The following is a 24,655-nucleotide window of genomic DNA, read 5'->3' on the forward strand; positions in this document are numbered from 1 at the left end:
CTAAGCTAGTCGGATAAGGGGTTCTTAGTTCTGAGGGGAGTTTCTGGTACACCACAATTCTCTAAGGTTCTGATTTCCTGCGCATAGTTCTGTGCATACGCAGAATCCCTACAACATGGCGCACCTAACGTTTGGTTTCAATATCTGAGATGCCTTAGTAGTGTTTTATATTAGTCCACAACGCCCTCACTCTGGTTTCCGGATAACGGGAGTGACGGCTTAACCTACCTAGGTTTTAGGCTATAGGTTCTTTCAAGCTTGATAATAGAAAAGGTTAAACTAATATAAGCCCAAGTGCTACTAAAGATCTCGTTGTAATTTTTTTTAAGTCATTATGGCGATAGAAATTCCCGCCCATAGTAGGGTGTCTCTGCGTGCTCATTTGAGGACGTATGGGGTGCCTGATGACGGGATGGCAGTGGTATTTGTCGTAAGTGCAAGTGCTACATACCCTTATGAGTTGTTTTACTCTTGGGTTACCTTTGAGGCTGTGGAAGATGTCGATAAAACATTCCACAAATACACTGCAACACCGGTGCCTCTACGGTATACGCCATATATGGCTCTGGAAATTCCAATCTCAACCTGGCAACACACTATTTGGTTTAATGGCGCCCTCCCCCACACGGTCACCCCAGCGAGACTGGGTCCTTTGTCTATTGAAGGAGCTACTTGGCCGGTGCTGGCCGGACATACACCTCATCCACGCTACTTGACGGTAGGAGTGGATAGCTTACGTATACTACACACTACCCTGATTACGGTCCATAGGGCGTTGGTGCAGTATGTGTCGCGCACTGTACAGGTGGGGGCACCTGCAGTTGCGGGACACGGGGCTGATCACCATCATGCAGTTGTGATCAGTCCTGTAATGGTAAACGCGGTTGTTGGCAAGCGCCCCCTGAATAAGGATGAATATCCTTATTGGCTTGCAGAAAAATTCGATCAACTAGAAGCCGTGTTTCCTAACACTAGTCCTGTGGATAAACACAGGATACTCACTATTACTTTGCCGAAAGAACTGGTCCCTGACATTGTCGATTGTGACAATTGGGGCAAGGTCTTTGCCGCGACCTATTCGAAGTGCTTCGGTACTACGTCTATGTCGGTACTACCTTCCGTTATCAAGAAAGTCCAGGAGGACCATGGTGCGGAAGCAGCTATTGAATTGGGAATGCGGCTTATCGACAGCTTCGATGTAGTATGTTCCATGATCATGGGAAATCTCAAAGGAGATGCCATGCAGTTTCAAGTGGGAAACATGATGGCGCTTATTGCGGATGAAGATAAGCCGAGGGAGTTTGCAAAAGTTATTGCGAAGGCCTACAGGATGGTTGGACGTAGCGCCCTAGGCGTGAAACCTGTCTTCAAAATTCCTGATGTAGTACAGCACACTAAAGTGAGTTCGTCTACAAAAGACGATAAACCTAACTTTCCAAAACAAAATTGGCGAGCCAAAAAACAAGATAAACAGCAACAGAAACAGGAGACTCGTCCAGCTTCTCCGGTTCAGGCATATGTTGAACGCACTTATGATTTGCGTGATCGTTCTCGTATTAAATCACCTGATAGGTTTCAGGTTCCTGACCAGCGCTCTCCTCGTTCTTCACAGGAAACAGCGGCTTCACACTTTGGTGGCGGAGACCGTGGGAGAGGCCGGAGTGCTCAAGGACGTGAGCAACCCAGACAAGCGGACGTAAAAAGCAAGCAGGAGGATTCTGCACGTCCGCGTCCTCCGTTTCAGAAAAAGAAAGTTGCTGCTATCTCAGCGAAGTATGCCTCAGATGGTGCGGACACAGCTTCTGAACATGAAGTGGGCTTTGACGCTGCTAGACAGCGCGGCGGAAGTTACAGTAGTGCGGGGAGCACTGCGTCCATTTCTGGAGGCGACAGCAACTAAAATCTATGTAACAGTAGAAACTGCTGATACTCGCGTAGCCCCCCCTGAGAGATTATTTGACGTAGTACTCAATATTGAGGGTGACATACAACGCAAAATTAACGCGGTATTTTGGGATAATCTAACTACCACATATGATATACTTTTGGCGGAGAAAGATTGGCCCCCGGCTTTCGTTCTTAACGCTCCAAGGGGGGAAGAAGTTATTCTTCCTTCTTTTGGACACGTAGTGCCCAAGGAGGAGTCTGAGAGGTTAGCCGAGGAGTGGGCGCGGGTGCTTGCACCTGCGTTGTATCGTAATCAGGTGGGGTGGGATAAAAGTTCTACCCTCCACGATTTTCCATTACGGTCCGACCCCCAGCCACAACCCCAATACCCTATGCGACGTGAGGCTAGGTCTCACGTCGCGGCTATCCTTGAACAATTGGAATATCAGGGTGTAATTGAAACGTGTGTGTCATCCATGAATAATCCTTTATTCACTGTAACGAAGCCTGACGGATCGTACCGCCTAGTTTTGGATTACCGGCACTTAAACTCGCACTGCCGGAATTGTGCGGTGCAAAATACCATAGTTCGGCTCTCGTTGATAGTCTTGTGAGAAAAAGGTTCAAAACCACACTTGACTTGTCCAATGGTTTTTATTGCCATAACATATCCCCTCATAGTTATGAGTGGACCGCTTTTACTTCGGGTGGTAAACAAAAAGTATTCAAAAGGCTTCCAATGGGCTATAAAAATAGTCCGGGAGTTTTTGCTGCCCGTGTGGTCTCTCTCTTAGAGATGGTAGACCCGGAGGCGTACTCGTACGTTGACGACATCTACTTAACAGATGACGAGTTGCTTCCTCACCTTGCTCGCGTGGACAACATAATTTGTATGTTTGCGGACTTTGGTTACAAGTTTAACTTTAAGAAGTCCCACATTGCCGAGTACACAGTTTTATTCTTGGGGTACGAACTCAACAATGAGGGCCGAGGCTTGGCTCCGCAGTTCCTTGAGAAATGCGCACGCCTTCGTATCCCTACGACACTGAAACAACTTCAATCATTGCTGGGCTTTCTGAATTTCGGTCGTACCTACATTCCTGAATATGCCCAGCGTATCAAGACATTATATGCCTTGGTGCAACCTACTTTTACCAAATCTTGCTGGCTGCCAGAACATTCAGCTGCATTACACTCTTTGCAGTCTGACCTTCTTACTGCGATATATTTACAAACTCGTGATAACCACAAAAACCTGGTCATTAGAATTGTGCCGGGTGCTGAGGGGTTCACGTACTTAACTTACAATGAAGGCGATACAGTCCCCATTGCTTACAAGTCTCATTTATATACTTCGGCTGAAATGCGTTTCTCCACTGTCGAAAAGGTTTTGACAGCAGTTCAGATGGCAATCCTGAAAGAACGAGCGCTATCACAGGGGAAGCGCATGATGGTGGTAACACCATTTCCTGCCCTAGAGGCAGTCACTAAAGCAAGTGTGCCGAATTCTAAAGCTTTGCATCCACGGTGGATACAATGGGCGACCTCCTTAGCCTCACCTGATGTCGAATACATTTTTGACGCAGGACTTCAGACTCAGGAGAGTTTGGAGTATGAATTAGTTCATCCGGCTCCACTTACATTGCGCCCGTTGGAGGACTTCCATTGTGTCATTTACACTGACGGGTCTGCGCAACCCGCAACTGGATCAAGGCACGCTTATTCAGCGGCTTGCGCAATTGTGGTTGGTACTTTCGTGAATGGAGAATTCGTCCAGGATGCGGTGCATACGCAGACTTTGGGTGATTGTACCGCTCAATTGGCGGAGCTTAGAGCTCTGGTGCTTGCACTGGAGTTTGCTGATTACAAAGTCACAACACTTATAGTGAGTGATTCTTACTATTGTGTACAATCTTACAACGACAATCTGATGTTTTGGATCACGAATGGTTTTCGTGATTCAAAAGGTAGCACAGTGAAGCATAAAACGCTTTGGGCTAGGGTGGCTGAACTAAAAGGCAGTCTACCCCTTGTGAGTGTTATTCACACTCTTGGTCACCAACGAGTTGGTGTCCATGCTGTCGGTAACAGTTTGGCTGACGAGGCAGCTAAAACAGCAGTGGCAACATACGTAGTAGCAGCAGTTACAAGATCCAAAACTAAGATCGATGATGACATCTTGGCAGCTATTGCTGCAACGGAGACTGGGACAAACTTCCCTAGAGGTTTCCCTTCTCAATACCATTATCACTTAAGTCCTGATAACGTCCCGTTAGTGAGGATTAATGAAGTTGGGGATAGGGTTATTCCCAATTCGGACTGCAGACCTGCTTTGGTTCAAGCTGCGCATGAGGGTGTTGCGTCAGCGCACGCCGGAGTGTCCGCAACTGTGTCACTGTTGCAACAGCGTTATTGGTGGTACGGTTTGTACAAACATACACGGACTTATGTCCTCAATTGTGGAATTTGCCAACAAATTAAGCCATCAACGGTGGCACGTCCACCACAAACGCAGCTGCATATATCTAATCAACCACTTGCATGTGTTTATTTAGATCACTGCGGTCCTTTTTCCTCAGACACTGCGTACAAGTATATCTTGGTTGCAGTAGATTCGTGCACACGTTTTCTTTGGGTGTGGCCACAAAGGAGTGCTGACGCCAGGACTGTCATCAACGCATTGCGTGTCTTTATAGGGAGTTTTGCATGTGGCACCCTTCACTCTGATCAGGGCCCTGCGTTTGCCTCTAAGGCTTACAAAGAAGCCATGAAAAGTTTGGGGGTACAAGTCAAATTTTCGTCTCCATATCGGCCTGAGGGCAATAGTGTTGTGGAACGAATGAACCGTGACCTAAAGCAATCATTGACGGCCCGGGTGTTAGGTACTGGCAAAAACTGGCTATCCCATTTGTATGACGTCCAACGTGCACTTAATAATCTCCCTAGAAGGTCTCTGGGTGGGAGGACCCCGTACATGATGCTCTTCGGAGTTCGAATGTTTGTCCCTGACCTAGAGGGTCTCGACATGGCGGCGGCGGCCGCGCCTTTTGACTTAGATGACCACTGTACTGTTTTACAGACTCTTCAAGAAACAAGAGACACTCTAGCAAAAGAGCACGTGTCTTCTGCGACCGAGGCTGGACTGCAGATTCCGGTAGTCGGCTGGCTACCCCGAGTTGGTGATCTGGTCCGTGAGAAGGTGGAGAAGAAGAAGGAGTTTGGACCCTCTTATCGTGCACCAGTGCCGGTGCTTGGAGTTGAGGGTACCCGCACAATTGTTTTACCTCCCCTTCCTGGTCACAGAGACAACAGGTACATTTCGGTTGACAATGTCATTCTACACAGGGTGGCCGATACTCCATAGTCTGACACCATCAGTTTCTTGCCCTTCAATGATGCGCAGTGCTGTTGTGGTGCGACCATCTGACGTAGTACCTGAGGTTGCCATTGAAATGCAAGTACTTTCTGATTCTGCTGTTTCACCTGCGGATAGTGCTTTACCTGATGATGCTGAATATTCATATCCTACTGATGTCCCATTGCCCCTTTTGCATTCAACTGACATTGTCCAGTCTAATTCTTCCTTTGGAACTGAATCATTGACTTCCACTGCCCCTTCCAAATTTTCTAAATTTTTTGCCTGGTTCAAGAGACAATTTTTGGTTCCCCCCTGGATTTACATCTGGTTGGTGCTCATTTGCATTTTTTTGTTCATGTCCATTGGTTTTGTGGTGGTGTTTTTTAGATTGATAAATGGACACTACCTGCATGAACGTTCTAAGATTGGATTAATTAATGGAACTTTGGCCCCACATTCATCATCGCACATCATGAAGAGGGACCAGACCTTTGTTAATATCACCGCCTGGCCTGTCCGTGATGGAATAGCATGGGATGCTGTTAAATTTCAAATTCATGGCCCCACGGAAGTGATTAATGTGCCATCTGTATATCGTGTCTCTATGGGTGATGTGGTGAAGCAAGACATTCGATCTGATGATTGGGATGTTAAAACTATAGAGACACTGTTTTCTGATTTAAAATACTATGCCGCTTTTGATGCTGAGGATTTGTATTTGAATAATGAGAACTATGCAGAGCAATTTTGTTATCAACATTATGGCACACATTTTCTCCATAGAGCAAACTCATTTCGTAGTTTGGTTAACTTTACACAGTGGGAACATTGCCCGGCCCCAAAGATTGGAAGTTCAAAAACAATGATCGCAAAGTTTTCATATTTTTCAGATTTTAGTGTAACTAATAATGCTTCTTTTTATTTTAAGCTTAATAATGACCCTGTTTCAAAGGTGCGTTTGACCCACACTAAATTGTTGTTTTCTAAGTCCTTCATGGATGATTTGGCAATTGGTGGGTATGACGTTTGGAAACAGGCTATTGATCTCAAATCCGTTTGGGGTACTAAATCTTGGCAGGTGCAGGGTACAGAAGCTTTACATCGTGCCTGCCTGATACCTAACCACATGTTGTTTTTAAATTCTACTGTTTTTCAGACAACCTGTTTTGGATTGGCTATCTCTAAAATCTTAAATTCCCCATCGATCCCGGATCTGCGAGCTTATCCTGGTTGGGAGAATCACACAGATCTGTCCCTTACTATGTTGCAGTCTTTTATTTCCAATTCCACCTTCAATATTAGTGCATTATACCCTACTGGTTGGTTGATATGGCAGAAAAGTTCGGATACCTGTCAACGTAGATTTTTGGGGGTAATTCCTGGGTACATACAGGATAGAGTAGACCCACGTTTTCTGTCATCACATACTGTCACTACCTACTCGGTTGGTAAATTATGTCAGACATGGTTACAACATTCCACATTAGATTCTGTTAAACTTCACTTGTCACGTTTGCATGACAACATTGATTTGAATGATTTTGTTAAGGGTCCCGCATTAGGAAGATCCAAAAGATGGGTGTATGCTGTTTACAACGAGGTTTGGAAGTTGTCACAAATTGAGGCTGCTTCCAGGCTCCGTGCTATTGACCAAGCCAATATGGAAAAAGTTTTGGCAGTAATAGATAATAGTATTAATACCTTATCTTCAAGAATATATACATTGGATAACATTGTTTCATCTGTTGTAGATATTGTCCAGGACGATGTGTCTGTGTTGTATCATGGTCAAAATCAATTAAGATCGATTATGCAATTTGCTTGGGCTTTGCAGACGTTAAAGGCGGGGAAAGTACCATGGGATTACATGAATGTTTCGTCTCTATTCCGCCCATTTAATCTGTCAGCAAAACAACAATTCATGTCCATGAAAGATGCTACATATTCCCTATTACGTATAGAAAAGTTAGAACCTTTGCCTTTTTCTGTTGCTGAGTCGGATTATAAAGTTTGGCTCGTACATGGAATGGTAACTTTACCGATTTCTATGTATAAGTTTAGTTCTTGCATGAAACATTATGCCTTAGGCAGATTTGAAAAACTTGGTTCTGCATTTTTGCATGAGGTCTGGTCTCTCCCATTTACATATCGATGTGAGAGAGACGGCAAAGAGGTTTATTTGAAGGGTGAGGAGTGTACGACTGCTCCTGATCATTCGGTAGTGGGTAGACATATCCAATTACATGGATCATGTAATATGAATGCCCCTAATTTAGCTTGCGTGCTGAAGGGCATTCCTGTACAAGTTATAACGCCATCATTTACGTTGCTTGCTAATGGTAGTTATCTTCATTTTAAATAGTGAGGCTTGCTTTGGGATGTTAGCTGGAATTCCTTATATTGTTTCAGTTTCACGAAGAGTAGTTTGCTGTAATAACGTGCTTTTCCCACCCCCGCAAGGCCGGCTTGATATATCCATCTGGCCGACGATTCCAACCTTGAAAGCAGAGTTCAATAGGATGAGCAGAATAAGGGCTCTTTTGTCTCAAAAGGAGGTAGCGTTGACTTCGTCACGAGAAACATTTCTCCTTCAAGTTGCGAACACTCGCACGGAAGTTCAAGCGCTTTTGAATACTGACCTCCCCCTACATTTTGGCACACTAATACACACTATCTTCAATGCTTCTTCTACGACTGGTCTGGTGCACTTTTTTAAAATTGTAGGCTCTGGCCTTGTGACGTCTTTCCAGTCTATTTTTGGTATAATACCAGCTATTTTTCATTCTATTTTTTCTGGGGTTTTCGGAGGGTTCCCTCTGATACTCGCATTAATTGCTGGCATACTGCTGTTGGTCTGCGCACTACGCTATGGCTGCACGACTTGCGCTTCTCGACCACGGCTTCAACATGTTCCATCTGCGTAGCCGAATGTGGGAAGCCTATGGGACTTTACCACTGGCTACCTTGAGCGTCGCTTATGGATTATCCTTCAGATTCCCGTTTTTCACTTGTGTACAGCCTGTCTTTCACAGCCTCGAATGTCCGTTCCAATGGGCTCTGAATATGTGTCTGTCAAACTTGGTGTCACCGGACCTGGATTTTGATCAACTGATGTATCCCTTAGTGGTACATGAGTTTGACTGTTCTGGAGTCGGGTTTATGGCCTTGGGTGCGGCGCAAGGAGTCCTTGGGTTATGGGATATAGAGAAAGCAGCCATTGACTTCCTGACACGCAGCTACATCGAGATGCCTGCTTCTTGTCCACGTGGAGTGCTGGATGCTCAATTCCCTGTGGAACACGTGTGTTCTTTTTCTTTGCTGGATTGGATGTCAGCCAATTTTGCTGATGACTCAAATGATCTGCTACTGGAAGCTGCAGCCGCATATGCTGCTTATACTTTCCAAAATTAACTGCCTGATGACAAGCTGCATGGAGTAAATTTTTTTACCTTCACACAAACGATGGATTGTGTTTTTATATTTTTTTCCTTCTTCCTCTGATTTACTGAACTCACACTTCAAGCTCTTCAGTCTGCTTCATTGATCTTGAACTCTGCGTTCTGTAGACTTACTCGCCCCTGGTTAAACAGTGGTTCGATCAAAGGGGGATGTCACGTGGATTAAGGCCACTCCCTATTTACAGTGCTAAGTTAGCTTAATCGCGTTAGCTGTTAGAAAGCCATCTTGTTGCTTTTGCTGACTTTGCACCCGACACTGTTGTTACATGTTATTAATTTGAGAAATGCAGACTCGCTCTTGTCTCAAGGGAATGTTATTTATACATCCTTAACAGTTGCTAGTGCCCTTGGTCTGTACATCGAGTAAAGAACTGTTCTAGGACACTAGACGGTGCCGGCTGATTGTGTTCAGGGTGATCGTACCACTGTTTAGTCACAACATGCACGCAGCTGCAAATACCAGAAAGTCTTGTGCTTTAATATCACAGCGCAGCATATTGTTAGAGCATTCGATAGAAGAGCTGTTGCAGAGAACACTGAGCTGATCCTGTGATGTGACACACCTGAGCTGATCTATACGGTATGGGGTCCCCTATGCAAGCCTATGAGACCTTCTAATAGTCTAATAATATTTTATTAGTTGCTAGAGAAAGGAGGGTGGTTATTTTCCACTGTCATTATTAATATGATCGCTCCTTTTGTATTCTATGGTATTGTAACAATGTTAATGGTAATGATCTTAACCATTTGTCTACTTATGTTAGCCAAAGTACTTTATAACAGGACTCGAGGTTTATGAATAAATTCTTTAAACTTTACTGTGTCTTAGTTATTCTGTTGTGGACTGATATATATGGTAAATGCTTTATTGTATAGTTAATAAAAACCATTACAAAATGTAAATATGGCGATATGTTAAAACACAGAAAATTTACACTACTGTTCATATGATAAAATGTATATATATGTGCAAACGGGTATTTCGGGTTCCCACCATTCCTGAGAATAACTAAGTCGCTTGTTCTGGGTTGTCTATACATTGGGACCGCCGAGCTAAATCTCGGATAACGAATGTGACACTAAGCTAGTCGGATAAGGGGTTCTTAGTTCTGAGGGGAGTTTCTGGTACACCACAATTCTCTAAGGTTCTGATTTCCTGAGCATAGTTCTGTGCATACGCAGAATCCCTACAACAAAGGAGGGGAAGGAATAGCAGTCTCCCATAAAAATTCCCTGAAAATGAAAAAGAAAATCTTGTGAGGCTTGTTCTATGGGCCATAGGCAGGCCGTGGCTAGTGGTGAGTATCGGTGACTGGCACTGTCACTTACAACTGCTGACACAAGGCCTCAGGTACCACTGCAGTCCAATTGGATAACCAAGCTCCTCTTTTGTACGGTTGATTTTCAAGCAGTAGCGAGTGATTAAAGTATTGATTGATTGAAGCAGTAGAGAATGATCAATTAAGGCTCACTCTATGAAATGGTAGAGGGTTTGGAGCTCAGAAACTTATTGGTGCACAAAATTGCACTTAATTAATTCAGCATTAAGAAAGAGCCATATCATTGCAAATGAATAAGTCTCTACACTTAGGAACGAGGTCGTAAAAATATTAACACACACAAAAAGAAGGTCTTACCATCTTCTGGGATTGTTGTGTTTTGATTTAGGTGTCCATATATAGGTTTTCCTAAATCATGTCCTTATATAGGCACACTTCGTATTGCCCTTATTTAGGCATAGAATCCCAGTCCTTATTTAGCCCTTAGCCATGCTATCCAAATACAGGCATGGTCACCTACGTCCGTCCATCCCAACTTCACAACGAGTTATTAGAAACCAGACCCTTAAGCCTTTGGGACTTTCCCTAGCTAGGATTATTGATTTCTCCAAGAACTCATCAATTATGCATGAACTACTCATTCCTTAGGGGTTCATTCATGACGTCTTCCTCTGCCTGACTTTACGTCAATGCTAACATTCCTAAGCACTTTCCAGGTATAAATATACCTTCTTACCATGGCAAACCATGGTTCAGATGCACAGCTCGATACGGCGGGTTCGGAAGGAATTTGAGTTCCCGCCTGACACACTGACCAGACGCTGTCATCCCTGCTTGCAGAGAATCCAGCTTCCAGTGTTATGTAAATGTAAATGTGCAGGAATTTATATAGCGCATATCACCAAGCGGTCTCTAAGCGCTTGCTTAGGGAACCCGTCCTGGTATTCCCCTGTGAGATAACCCGGCAGGGCATCCGCAAGGTGAAAGCCAGGCATCCCGCCGCGAGGGCCCATGTGGAGATTAAGCAAGCTATTGCCCAGAGTCGCAGAGTGTGAACCCATGAGTCGAGTATGCACTGGAACGAGAATTATCGAGTCCATGGACATTTATGTACTCAAGACCCAGCCGAGCCGGGAATTGAACCCTGGTCCCGGGCTGATCTCTGCTTCCAGGTCTGCCTCCTCTAACCAGTGAGCCACACTTCTGACTCTCTTTGCGGGGTGATAAAGTTTGAGACCTGGAAAGAGAGTCCCACCTCTCTCATTCTAAGGTATGGAGCTGATTAGAACCTAGAGGGACTCTTGGCATATGCAAAACTATAGCATACCATACTATAGAATACGGCACCTACTTCTTACCTTGTACTACACATAGGTTAGGTACACTGGGGTAGAACTATTTAGAAGCATCAAACAAGTATCCACTTTTTAGCCTATGTTATTTTTATATGTGTATATGAATATGTCATAGTTAGAAGACAATGCTATTGCAGTATTATTTCTTCTTACTGCTTACGCTGTACGTGTTATATCTCGCATACTGTCTTGCGATTGTAACAGCTCATATCTCTTACAAGAGAAACAAGACTGTTCGATAAATCCTTTTTATTGAAACGCCCGTCTATCTATTTCTGTGTAACTCTGAAAAAACTAAGCATGCACGATTGACTGAGTGAAACTGTTATCTGTTGTTTCCACCATTCTGAGACATGTTCCAATTCTAAGGGAAACAAAGTTGTCATGTTTATGTCATTGCCAGAAACTACTCCCTTCTTGTTTATTCAAGGAGCTTCGAGTGGCCTCTGAGTTAGCTGGCACACAAAGTAATTAAGTTTAATGTACTCAATAGAGGCATACTGACCTCAGTCCTATGCCACAACTATAGTGTATATTATTCCAATGTGCAGAGCCTATAAGGGAAATAGGAACTACACTACATGGTGCCCAACGTGTTTGGTAAGGCACTAATTTAACGCTAGATACTGAAGTTACTCAGTCGTGCTTTTCTCAGAGACCCATACTCATAATACTCCATAAGACGTCTGGAGTGGGTAGGGTTAATATCCACCATAGCTGAGTAAGACAAAATCCTATGTATTAGCTGTTTGGTTTGTTCAACGTTGAAGGATACAGTGTTCCAAAATATAGTGCACCTTATCTTTGTTTCCTTGAAACTTGTTCTACATTTTTCAAAAACAATGTCCCAAAACGGGGATAATAATACCGTGACCGGTGAGGCTACGACTGACCAAGTAGTCGCTTGGTCAGTCTTTTAATCTTACAGGTTTAAATGAAACCGATGAGGGTGTTATAAACATCCATCCAAATTGAAGGAGAGCCATCACTCTAAAACGTATAAAACATGGCCTAACACCAAGAGGTGGTAGAGCAGTTTCTGTGATAAAGGCACATGAACCTTTTCAGACAGAGGTATTCTATTCATGGATGGTATTCCCAGAATCAAATCCAGTAACAAAAGTGTTTCACTTCTATAAAGAAGATGTACCACCTGAGGAAAATATTCCATTCAGCTTTTTTTCTTTCAGTTAAACAATGAAGTGACATTCATATGGCCTAGATTCAGCATACTGCCTCCCTGACAACATTTTAGTCATCCCTTTTTTTAAAAGTCAGGAACATTCTGTTAAAACAGCTGTTGTAAGGTATTACTTCTCACTAAAGAGACTGAATTGTGTTATTCATGTGCTGAATGCAGCCATATGCCTTCTGAATCAATATAAATAATTGCAGTGTATAGTACCTAATATTCTGTAAGCGATTTCTCTTCAGCTAGTAATTGCCATTGGATTATTGTGTGCTGTCTCACTCGAATGTCTGTTTCAAACAAGCATTTTAAATGCAATAGGTCTCTCATTACTGAAAGTTTGAGCTATTGGCGTTGCATTATTAATAGCAACACCAATAGTTCAAACATTTAGTAATGCGAGGCCTATTGCATTGCAAACATTTATTTAAGAGTTGGCAGTGGTTCTTGGGACCACTGCCTGCTCTCAGAAAACGTTTTTGCATACATTCACAAACAGGAAGGATTCCAAAACATTTATACACACCACTGCGAGCCACTATTAGGAAGGGACGCACTAAACACATCATTTCCTAATTCCAAATCACTAAGGCATTACTGAATCACAAAATAAGGTTTGGTACATGTAAAAAGGTATTTTTTCTGGTCACAAATGAATCAAGCCGTTTGCGACCTGAAAAAAACTTTGTGCACATTGCCCATTGTGCCTTCCCTTATGTAATGTGGAATTTATAGAGAACAGATAGAGCATCAAATGGTATGGGGGTGGACACTTTCATATTTTAATTATTTATTTATGGTCCTCTTTAGTGCAAACTCCACCCAGCCGGTTTTCAGGGAGATGTACAGAGTATGTGAGTAAAACTAGGCTTAAGGGTGGACTTTACCTTGACCTTCATTTCATTACAGACAGAGATCACTCTGGTGTGAATACCCCTGAGGCGGAAGCCGGGGGCTGTGCGAATTTTATGCTGTTATGCTGAGTAATTTTGCTGCTATAGAATTTTAATCATTGGAGGGCTAGTGGCGTGATTTCTGTTTACTGTGATTTCTGTTTACTGTGAACCGCACTAGCTAGCTCATACCTCTGCATTTGCTATTTTAAAAACGTTTTTTAACCGTTTTAACCTATTGCTCACCTGGCGCAAAGACTCTTCAGTCTCCTCCTCACTCGCTTCCCTACCGGCAGGACTCCCTCCTCGCTCGGGACTCCTGCCATTGGGCCGAGCTGAGGGCGGCCGCCATCTTGGGAGTAGGCCGGGGTAGCGCGCTAGTTGCGGCTGCCTCCCACCCTCCTCCTTCCGATAAAATGACCACTGCTCCTAGACGGCGCAGCGGGCGGGCGCAGCGGGCGCGCCGGCGGCGTGCCGTAGGCGCGCCAAAGGCAAGCCCGTCTGCTACCGTCCGCGCCAGGACCGGGCCCAGGGCCACAACCCCTGCCCAAAAATCTCGCCAGGGACCACTTACCTACTCGAAATCTGCCCTGTTAGAACTATGTGCAACGTTTACTACTCAATGCGTTCGCCATAATCTATGTAGAGTGCAGATAGCTTCTGAACTCACTTGTCCTCACTGTAAAATCAGCATACATATAACCAATGGTAAGGTTAAAAAGAACACTACGACAACTATCACCACCACTAACTTTTCTATAGCTCTTATAAACGCCCGTTCTTTAGTAAAACACCGGCAAGAAATATCTGACCTCATCCTAGACAACAACCTAGACTGTCTCTTTGTTACGGAGACATGGACGGATGAGGCGTCCGATCCAGACATGGCAGTTGCGTCCCCTCCAGCTTACTCATCTTACCGGCAAGACCGAGTCGGAAAGCGTGGAGGGGGGCTAGCCATTATAGCCCGCGACGACATAACAGTGAGAGTGTCCCATATCCCTTCCAGCTCTTTTGAAGCTATTCAATTCGATCTTAAGCTCATTCCTTCATTCAACTTTAAAGGAGTGCTCTTATATCGCCCTCCAGGCCCCCGAACCGGCTTCCTTGCCGACATTGGTTCAACACTTGAAGCACTAGCAATCGAAGACTCTTTCACAGTGATGGGTGATATGAACTTCCACCTTGAGAACCCCTCCGATAATGACACCCACACCTTGATATCAGATATGGACATTCTGAGCCTTCAACAATTGGTTACCACCCCCACCCATAGGGCCGGTCATACTTTGGATGGTATCTTTTCTAATCTGGAAGGTTTAAAAATTGTAGACACCCTGCCCATGCTTTGGACAGATCACTCTGTCATCCTAATGAGGATCTCTGTTATGACAAATAGGATCAGGAGAGAACCTGCCGTGAGACCAGGACCTATTAAAGACTGGAATTATATCGATCATTTGGAGCTTACTGCTCTTCTAGATAGGACCCGACCGTGCCTTTCCATTGATCCCAATATAACCACTTGCCAATATCAGGGCTGGTTGAGCTCTGCCACAGACATTCTAGTCCCTATCAAACACCCTTCTAGAAATCGAACTACCCCGTCGGCCCCTTGGTTTACAGATGATCTGCGCAAACAGAAACAGCTGTGCAGAAACAAGGAAAGGCATTGGCGCAGATCTTATAGTCCTGAAGAGAAAGTCAGCTATAGGGAAGCATCAAGGCTGTATAAAGCCCTTATTGTCGAAACCAAGAAAAAGTTCTTTACAGAACAGATTAATAATGCTAACAATTCCAGAAAAAAACTGTTCGAGATCACCAAAATCTTAGCGGGCAACCCCCCAGACTTAGCTCCACCTCCTTCCCAATCCCTCTGCGACTCTTTGGCCAAGTTCTTTTTCAACAAGGTCAACGACATCTACCAAGCATTCACTGATAAAACTACAACTCAGCCCCCTATGCCCGACGGCACTACTCATGAGACTGTACTATCTCAGTTCACGGAGCTCGCCGAGACACAAATTAAGGACATCATTGCCACCATCAAATCTGGATCGGCATTAGATCCCTGCCCTCTCAAATTCATCCGTCCGGTGATGGATTGCTTGACCCCTGAGATCACTTCAATCTGCAACGCCATGTTCAGAACAGGGATCTATCCCAAGTCACTAAAGAACTCCCTGGTTAAACCTCTTTTAAAGAAAGCCAATCTGGATAAGGAACAACTAAAAAATTACCGTCCCATAGCTATTCTACCTTTTTTAGCCAAGGTAGCGGAGAAAGCGATGAATACACAACTCTCGCAGTTTCTAGAGAAGCACCAATCATTAGATAACACTCAATTCGGCTTCCGCAAATACCACGGCACAGAGACGGCCTTAATTAAAGCCACGGAGGATATACGAATGATTCGTGACCTGGGAGGAACAACGATACTGATACTACTCGACTTATCTGCTGCGTTCGACACGGTCGACCATAAGATCCTGGTAGACCGTGTAGGAAAGATGGGCATTCACCACCTGGCACAGAACCTGCTCTCCTCCTTTCTAGCAGGGAGAACACAGGTGGTCACACTGGGGCAATTCCAATCTGACAAGTTGTCACTGCCGTGTGGGGTCCCTCAAGGCTCATCCCTAAGCCCGACACTATTTAATATCTATGTGTCGGACTTGGCAACTGTCATCAAAGCCCATGGGATGGGCCTTACCTCATACGCAGATGATACACAACTGGTGCTGGCCATTAATGGCGATGGAGAGAGAATGGCAGGAAACTTCCAGGAGGGCTTGCGGGCAATTGGAGACTGGATGGCCTCCAATTGCTTAAAACTAAACTCCGAAAAAACGAAGGTAGTCATCTTCGGACATCTTTCACCTTGCTGGTCAACTATATGGTGGCCTCCCTCATATGGGAACCCCCGAAACCAGTCATCTCTGTCAGAAACCTGGGAGTGATTTTTGATGAAAACCTGAACTTTATGGCCCACGCAAATAAAACAGCAGCTTTGGCCCACCATAAACTAAGGTTGATCAAAAAAATTCTGCCATTTTTACCAGCTGCAGCCGGAAGGACCTTGGTCAGTGCTCTGGTGTTGTCTTCCCTTGACTACTGTAATGGTCTGTTTGTCAATGCTCAGGCCAAAGTGATCAACAAATTACAGTCAGTTCAGAATGCCGGAGCCCGTCTCCTGTCTGGTATCCCGAAATTCATGCCTATTTCAGAAATAATAAAAAATATGCATTGGCTCAAGATCAATAACAGGATTAAATTCAAAACACTCTGTATCACATTCAAAGCACTGCATAACCAGGGCCCGGACTTTTTGAAGTCCCATCTCCGGTATCACTCTTCCACTAGATCTCTCCGGTCTAACAATCTTAAATCTCTGCAGGTACCACGAACTAAAACTGTCACGTGGGGCGATAGGCGCTTCCTGGTGGCTGCTCCCAGACTTGGAACTCCTTACCTACCACCATCAGAGAAAGCACCTCCTTGATGCTATTTCGCAGGAAATTAAAGACTTGGCTCTTTGATCAATAACAGCTGTCAACTAGCTTCTGTGGGTATTTCACGCCTTGTTCTTTCCAGCGCCGAGACGCCTACGGGTTCCCCTGTTTGGTCTCCTCTGACCTGGGTTTCTCCTGCTGTTCCTGGGTCACGCTGTGCTCGCATTCGGTCCCACCCCGTTTTTTTCTTGGGACTGTGTCCTGGTGTGAGAACGCTGGTTTGTTAGGGACGTGGTGATACCTGTCCTGTACCTGACTGGCTTCCCGCTTGTTTGGGGTTGACTGGCTGCGTGGGCTTGCGGTTGTTGTGGGTCTCTCCCCCTGCTCCCTGTATGTGCTCCTACCGGTATCTGTGTTGGGGCTCCAGGTCCTTCCGTAGGCCACCTTGCGGCTGAGCCTGCTTCATGGGGGAAGTCACTGCTTTTCTGTGTGGCGGGCTGATACGCAGGTCGAGCTGGGGCCGTTTGCTTGGCTGTCGGCCATTAACGAGTGCTTTGTGGCCCGGGCGCTCTTCTGTGCTGGGGGCACAGAGGTGTGGCTCAGAGCTTGCGCTAGGTGGAGTTTGGCGCTGCGGCGGTGCAGCTGGTGGCTGAGCTGATCTTGGGGCAGTTCTTGGGCTATGGGGTTGTCTGCGTGGTGTATTTGCCAGCGGACCTACCTGTTTAGGGGCCGGCCGGCATTGCGGGTGCACTGTTTCTCCCCCTCCCCCGTTTGGTGCCGATGCCCTTCCAGGCTACCGTTACGCTTCCTGCTCACACCCCACACACCCTCCTCCCGCTTCTCTCCCAGAACCCCGGTCCGGAATTCCCGCCTACCCCCTCCTCGGAGCTTGGAGACTCCAGGGATGTTTTCTGTACCGGCCTTTGTCTTGGGTCACGCTGCTGGCTCGGGAGGAGCGGAGGCACTCAGCCATGTGGCTTCCCTTTTGGGGCGTTTGCTCTGTTGGCGTTTGCTCTGTTGGCCTGTTCGCACCGTCTCTAATTGGTGTTGCCGCGAGTGCCCTCCTTTCTCCTCAATGGTGGTTTGTCTGCTGCTCCCTGGGCCTGGTGCTCCATCCTTGGTGCATGTCTGGTGGGGGCGTGTTCTGCCCGTGGGCACCTGTCACTCTTTGGGCATCGGTTGGCGGCGAAAGGGGGGGTACTGAGGGACTTTGGGGCACTTTTGCTCATTTTCCCTGTCTCCGGCAGCCCTTGTCTTTGGGCATCTGCGCTTCTTGTGTTGTTTGCCTCAGTGGCTTGGTATTGGTGGCTCTGGCCTCCTCGGTCTGGGTTTGTATTTCATGTCTCCTCTCGGATGCTGACTTGTATCCTTTGTGTTTCTTTCTCGGTTCTCTGTATTTATTACTTTTCCGATGGTGCCTGGTGCCTTGGGTCACGGATGGCCTCGGATGCATATCTCTCTACACGTCTGTTGTGGGTGATTGTCTAGGCTACGAGGAATGGCTGTCACATGCGCGACATGTTGATGGGATCCTGGGCTCTGCGCTGTGTGGATCCGCTTCCTCCCAGATGGTGTTTCTGGACAACGGTCTGCCTGGGGGTGTTTTCTCTGCATTTTGCAGTTGTTTTGGGGGTCATGGGAAGCCCGCATCTTGCATGTTGCCTGTGTGGCTCGGGGTTCCTATTTGTCCTCCGCTGTTTTTCTTGCCCCTGTCCTTCTGTGATTGGGGGTGCTGGGGTTGCGTCTGCAGGTGCTTCCCTGGGCTTGTCTTTGTCTGTGGACCTTGCTGTCTATTCTTTTGGACCAGGTGCTATTGGTCCACAGATTCCGTTCAGGCGGTGATGGTGTCTCCACGATTCGGTCCACTCTGGGTTGTTTAGTGGAGTCCTCTCTCTCCAGGGGTCTTCCTTTCTGGTGTCACCTTCCTGGGTGGTTTTGTCGGATGCCAGCCGGTGACGTTGGGGGATGGTGTTGTGTTCCCGCTCTGTGCTGGGTCATGCCTAAGGCCATTCCACCCTGATAGCGCCTACTTTTGTCTGATCTCAGCTGTTGTGCCTCAACGGCCCTGGTTAGTGCCTGAATGGGTGACCTCCTGGGTACACAAGATGCTGTAGGCTTTGTTCGCCTGTACATGTGTTGCTGATCATCTTTCCAGGTGTTGTTGGCCATTCTTTTGCTGGGTCTGTGGTTTCGCCTGGCTGTTCGGGGAGATCATGTTCGTTTCCGGTTCGACGTGCGGGGACCGCAGCCTTGCCACCCTGCCTATGCCTGTTCCCGTCAGCTCTCTGGAGTTGGGACTTGTCAGGCCTGGTTGGTTCCTGGATTGGGGTCCGCCTGGGAATCTGAAGTGCTGTTGGCTTTTGGTGGGGGCTGCCTCATTTTCCTAGGGGTTATGAGGTTTGTTCCTTTTGACTTCTTGCACAGATTATTCTGTGATGGTCTGGGGTGCGGGGTTCTCACTTGGGCGGTTTGTCTCCCGGGGTTTGTGGTCTGTGTGGTGGTTCGCCTGTGCAGGTTCTTTCTACCCATGTCTTCCGTCTCACCCGGCGGTGGCAGTGTTCCGTCAGTGGCCAGCCCTGTTGCGTGCCCAACGGGGGTTCTGCTGCAGTCAAGTGCTTGGCTAGTCTGCCTCACTTCTGCCCTCTCCTTCCATGTCTGGGGGTGTGATGGCTAGGTGCGCTGTCATTTGGTTGGCCCAGCTTTCTGCTTCCGCCTTTTCTCCCTTTCCTTTGGTTCTACTTCTTCTGTGCGGGATTCACTGGAAGGGGAATTTGTTCTGTTGATGTGATCCCCGGCTGAGGTTTCCTCTCCGGTGGGTGGTGCCCATCCTAGAGTGCTGGGTACTCTCAGTTTTTCTGTTCCCTTTGCGGGCCCTCCACTTTCAGTGGGGGTTTTGCGTCTTCTTCTGCCTTGTTTGGTGGAGCCTGCGGTCTTGGGCTTGCTCCCTGACAGTGCTGGAGTCCCTTTGTGCTCCTGTTTCTCAGCTGCTCTCTGGCTTGTTTTCTGACCTTTGGGGTCTTTTTCTCATTGGTGTGCTTCTGCGGGATCGGGCTTTTTCCCTGTGTTTCCCGTTTGGGTGTTTGTTGTCCTGTCTGATGGCCTTGGCCTTGAGCGTGGCACCTTCGACTCTTCAGGCTTGGTGGGCAGACTTGCCTTCATCTTGGTTGGGTGGGATGGGGAGCTGGGTCCTTCTGCGCCCCCCTCCGTTCTGGCGGGTCCTACCTGTCCCTTTGTGTTGCATTGGGGTCCTGCATTTCTGCCTTCGGTCCTTTCGGCTGTCCCCGTGACGTTGTTTCATTTCCCTCTAGTGTTTGTGTCTGGGGTGGTTTCTGCTCTTGCAGATTGTTAGCCCGGCATGCAGTGTTGCGGTGTTTGGGGCGGACTTGGTCTTTTTTTGCGGCTGTGCCAACTTGTTTGTCATTTTTGGTCCTGTCTGTTCTGGTCCTTTGCCTTCTCTATCTTTCCTGTGTTGGTGGGTGGCGCGGCCTCTCCTGCTGGCCTATGTGTCACGGGTTCTGTGGTGTTTGCCCTGGTGCAGGGTCGGTCTCCCGGGGCCTCTGTCTGTCTCTTGGGCCTTTTTTGTGTTGGGTGTCTACTACTGGTTTCAGTGGGGCTGCTTCCTGGTCCTCTCCGCACCTGTCTTGGTTCTCTGCCAGGTGGTGTTGGTTTGTCCTTCTGCGAGTGGCTTTGCTGGGCGGTTCTCCGGGCTGGGTTTTCCGTCTCTTGTGGTTCTCGCTTTCTGTGCTTCCTCTTGAGTGTTGTCCAGCTGTGTTTGGATTGTGCCTACTTGTTTGGCCTTGTCCCTTTGTCTGTGGTTTGTTGTGAGTTTTACATGAAGCCGCTTGGCTTGGGTATGTGCTCACTTCACTATTCATGTGGCGAGGAAGACTTACGAGGAGGTTGGTTACTTACCGGTAATCTTCATTACTCTGAGTGTAGTCTTCCTCGCCACATGAGTTCCCATCCCTCCCTCCCTGTGTGGCTCTCAGCTTCATGTTTTTGCTTGGTAGTTCTCAGGCTGAGGGTTGGGCCGGCCCTCCTCATATAGAGGTCAAGGGTGACATGGGTCGGCCATGTTGGGAAGGGATGGGAGGCATGGGAGGATAACTTTTGCTTTGGAGGGTTCTGGTGTAGAGCTGAATACTCAGAGTAATGAAGATTACCGGTAAGTAACCGGGGCATTTCACAGTGAAGCAGGATGTTTGGGCAAAGATATGAGAAAAAGAGAGCACATATGAGGGAATAAATGCCATCAATGGAAGATGTAAGGCAACAGTAATGCTAAAATCAACACCCTAGCAGATAGTCCCCTACCATGGCCCTGATGTGACACTGTCTATTCCGAAGGGTGAGTTGGGCAGCTTTGCCTCTCCCCGCTCCATCTTGCCATACTATGAGTCTCTTTGGGTATTCCAGTGTTTTCACCATGTGCATTGCACACACATCAGTCATCATAAATTGCCATGTTTACCTGCCATGAGTGATTTCCAGTTCAGTGCTCAATGTAATCAGTTCACTAGCGGAAGGCTGTATTTTGGCTCATTGGGTTGGGTTAATCAATCAAGTGACATTATCTGATTGAGGTTCCAAATGGTTTGACAGTTCAGGAAGCCACAGGCATAGAGGAATTTTTTAACTTCCGTTTGGAATGACCTACATTTGATGGTTTTACTTCCCTGTTGCTCATTAGGCACTTGCACAATCAGGTCTCTTCATAAACAAGGGTGAGTGGTGCCAGCCAGCAGGCTTTATAAAGTTCTCCTTTCAAGCAGCCAAGTCAGGGTGAAGGAAAGAGCCCAAAGAATACAATCCTACATACAGTAAGCTGGTGCCGGTACACTGAGTGGGTAACTGATTTAGCAAAAATCAGATTTTACTGATCATGGGGAGTTAAGATGAACAATTGTATAGAAACAATCAATTAGTCATTGGGGTGTAAGGTGCTGGATTCGATTCCGTGAGGCAGATTTATCGTTTTATTCACTCCTACTCGACCAATTGTAGCGGGAATAGGATGTTTAAACATGATTCAAATGTTTAGATTTCAGTTTCATTTTTGTTGCACACTATTTATTTATTTGATTAGTGTATTTACATAGCGCAGAACTAGCCGCAGGAGAAGCAGAGCCTTTACATAGAGTTTAATGCATGTACTTTGGAATTAGTGTGACAGTTACCATTACATAACTTTTCAATTATCTCAGGTTTCCAACTTATATGAGAATGAGTAGCTCATGCAGGCAAGGTTTTGTCCTTGCACTCTGTTGCTTATGGAAAAATCTTGGACTAGACGAGTTACAATTTCAACGACTTAGGAAACTAAAGCGCTCCCATCATGCCATCAAACACATTTGCATATGCACAAGTATTCTGGTACATCTTTTATTTTTGGTCTGATTATGTCATGTCATGGCGGTGTGCATTTTCAGTTAACTCTTTTATACCATCCATGACATTCATTATTTTTCTGTCGTCTTCGCTTCAGGTTTTTAGGCGGCTGAAAAACAACTGGCGCAATGTTGGATGTATTCATGTGCCTCTGCTTAGCTGGCTCCATTGGTAAGTGCTACTTTCGAGCAAACTTATGAAATTCTGTTTTTTATTCTGCATGATAATGCACTGTGTGCTCCATTTATTCTGAGATTCCAGCAAAAGTATCGACCCAGAAAAAAAGTTTGAACAGAGAAAGAGAAAAAATACTCACTCTCTCTGAATTGTTCCAAACTGTGTATAAAAGAAAAAATAATATTGTATTACTATTTATAGAGCTCTTTCCTATCCAGTAAAATTCCAAAGCACTTTATGGATTCTCAAGCAAATAGCTACTCAGTATGTGTCATGTATATAGAGCTTTAAAGTGTTCATGAGATGATGACTTCCCTAAACATTTCATTACACTGGTGCACAGAATATTAGAACACTGCAATGTTGAGAGCTTCATTGAAGACAATGAAGTAGCTCCGGGCTTATAATGGCTGCTATAAGACTTCTGCTCCAACAATTTAATGTTTGTCTTTCTGTTTCTCCCTTTTCTAATTCAGTACATTGCACCCGTATGGCCTTATTACAACTTTTGGTTGTATGGAGGCGGGCGGCACGCCACTGCCGTGCCCCAGCGCCGCCAAGAGTTGTGGCCAGCCGGATTACAAGTTTTCTGTAGTCTGGCGGGCGGCATGATTCTTTACTCTGCGGTTCTTCTTTCAAAGGCGGCGGTGCCTTCGAAAAAGGCACCTTAATGGGAAAACCTCTTAATATGCTCGATGGGACCAAGTCGGTCTCGCCACGCATATTGCGGCCTCTGACTGCCTTGCTACCGCCAGGGAATGGCAGTTTATTGGTGGCGGTCCCAGGGCGGTCCGACCGCTTTGTCGTAATGGCGCAGCTGGACCGCCACCTCCATGCCACCAGGAGTCTGGTGGTCTTCAGACTGCCAGACTCATAATTAGGCCCATAGTGGCTGGAATGTTCTAATACTATTATGGCCCTTCTGCTTCAGGCTATACCGGTTGTGAAATGCCCTCTCCCTTGTTTTATGCTCTCCCCTGTGACTCAGGCATACAACTCAGATTCAGAGTCTTAACAATCAGTATCACCCTCGTCAGTGGACTATATGGCTATTGTATATTTGGCTAGTGATACTTTCACTAGTCATGTTAACGGCTCAATCTGGCCTGGGAGGCAAATAGTTGTTTTATTAATAAAGTTCAAACCCAGATAAACAGAAATTAAAACAAAACAAATCAACTCTAAACAATCCTGTGGGTCCCTCGATTTTTTAAATAGTATGTAATAAACAGCAGATTATGAGAAACAAAGTCTGATTTAGAGTAACTTAAATAGACACTTCTAAACTGATGTGACTTCTAATGCACTAACTGGTTTGTTTTCAAAACTCTATTTCTCGTTCTCGCTCTCTCTCTCTCTGTCTCTCAGAAAATGTACAACACAGGTACAAGTGCACAAGGTTTAGCACTGACTATCCCTCTTAGACAGAGGCCCTCACCGCTCTTACTTCTCCTCACAGAGGTAAATGCAAGGCCACTGGAATTATGCGGTAGGGGAGGACCAAAATATGCATTAGGATTGAGTAAAATATGCGGCAAGAAAAGGCAAATTATGCTACATTATGCGGCACATTTTGAGATGGTATTAATTCAGCATTTTGTCATTATTAATCTTGTTGAGACTGCCTGGGAATTGGTTGCAACTCATCAGTACCAGTTTAACACCCAAACACAGTGATAAGTTATGGAAAAGTGACCAGTCAACCTTTGCAAAGGGCCTTCCACTCCACAGCATCACAAGCTGCAGCATTTTTAGTAACTTTTGCAGAGCTTGAGCTAGAAACACATTTGTTGTTTGTAAAAAAATCCGCAGATTATGCAGCAGACGATGGATGATGTGGTAAATGCGGCAAATTTATAATTATATGAAAATTGCTGCGACCACACAAATTACATAATTTTAGTTGCCCTGGCTATATGCAATTAGTTAGGTGTCGTCCATCAGATTTATCTCCCTCCGCCACAGAAGTAGAGACGTGCTGAAGAAATTGGCCAACATCAGAACTCGGCTAATTTGATAAAAAAACATTTTTAAAGAAAATGTTGGAATTTCAGAAATGTGAATGTGCTTCCCGAACTTGTGTTGATAGAGCCAGAGCTATGTGACAACACTTGATAGATTGAAGCTCCACAATATGAGATGTTTCTTTAATGTGAAACGTTCACAATAGGTTTAATAGCTGATACATTTCTGCAGTTGCCAAATTCCCTAAAAACTA

At 45.9% G+C, this 24,655-nt stretch overlaps 1 protein-coding gene across 4 annotated transcripts in view; it reads left to right on the forward strand.

Moving 5' to 3' along the window:
* The window catches only part of LOC146805520 (lysozyme g-like), an 81,667-nt gene that overhangs the window by 6,341 nt on the left and 50,671 nt on the right, over positions 1 to 24,655 (forward strand). For 2 of the 4 annotated variants that reach the window (XM_085620515.1, XM_085620514.1), the window contains exon 3: positions 22,358 to 22,431. In XM_085620515.1, coding sequence (XP_085476641.1) covers positions 22,389 to 22,431 — 43 coding nt within the window. In that variant the 5' untranslated portion in view covers positions 22,358 to 22,388. Of the gene's footprint in view, positions 1 to 21,637; positions 21,716 to 22,357; positions 22,432 to 24,655 lie in introns of those variants that run through there. The other 2 variants (XM_085620513.1, XM_085620516.1) reach the window with 2 other exon arrangements.

This window comes from Triturus cristatus, chromosome 8 (assembly GCF_964204655.1).
Source record: "Triturus cristatus chromosome 8, aTriCri1.1, whole genome shotgun sequence".
NCBI classification, from domain to species: domain Eukaryota; kingdom Metazoa; phylum Chordata; class Amphibia; order Caudata; family Salamandridae; genus Triturus; species Triturus cristatus.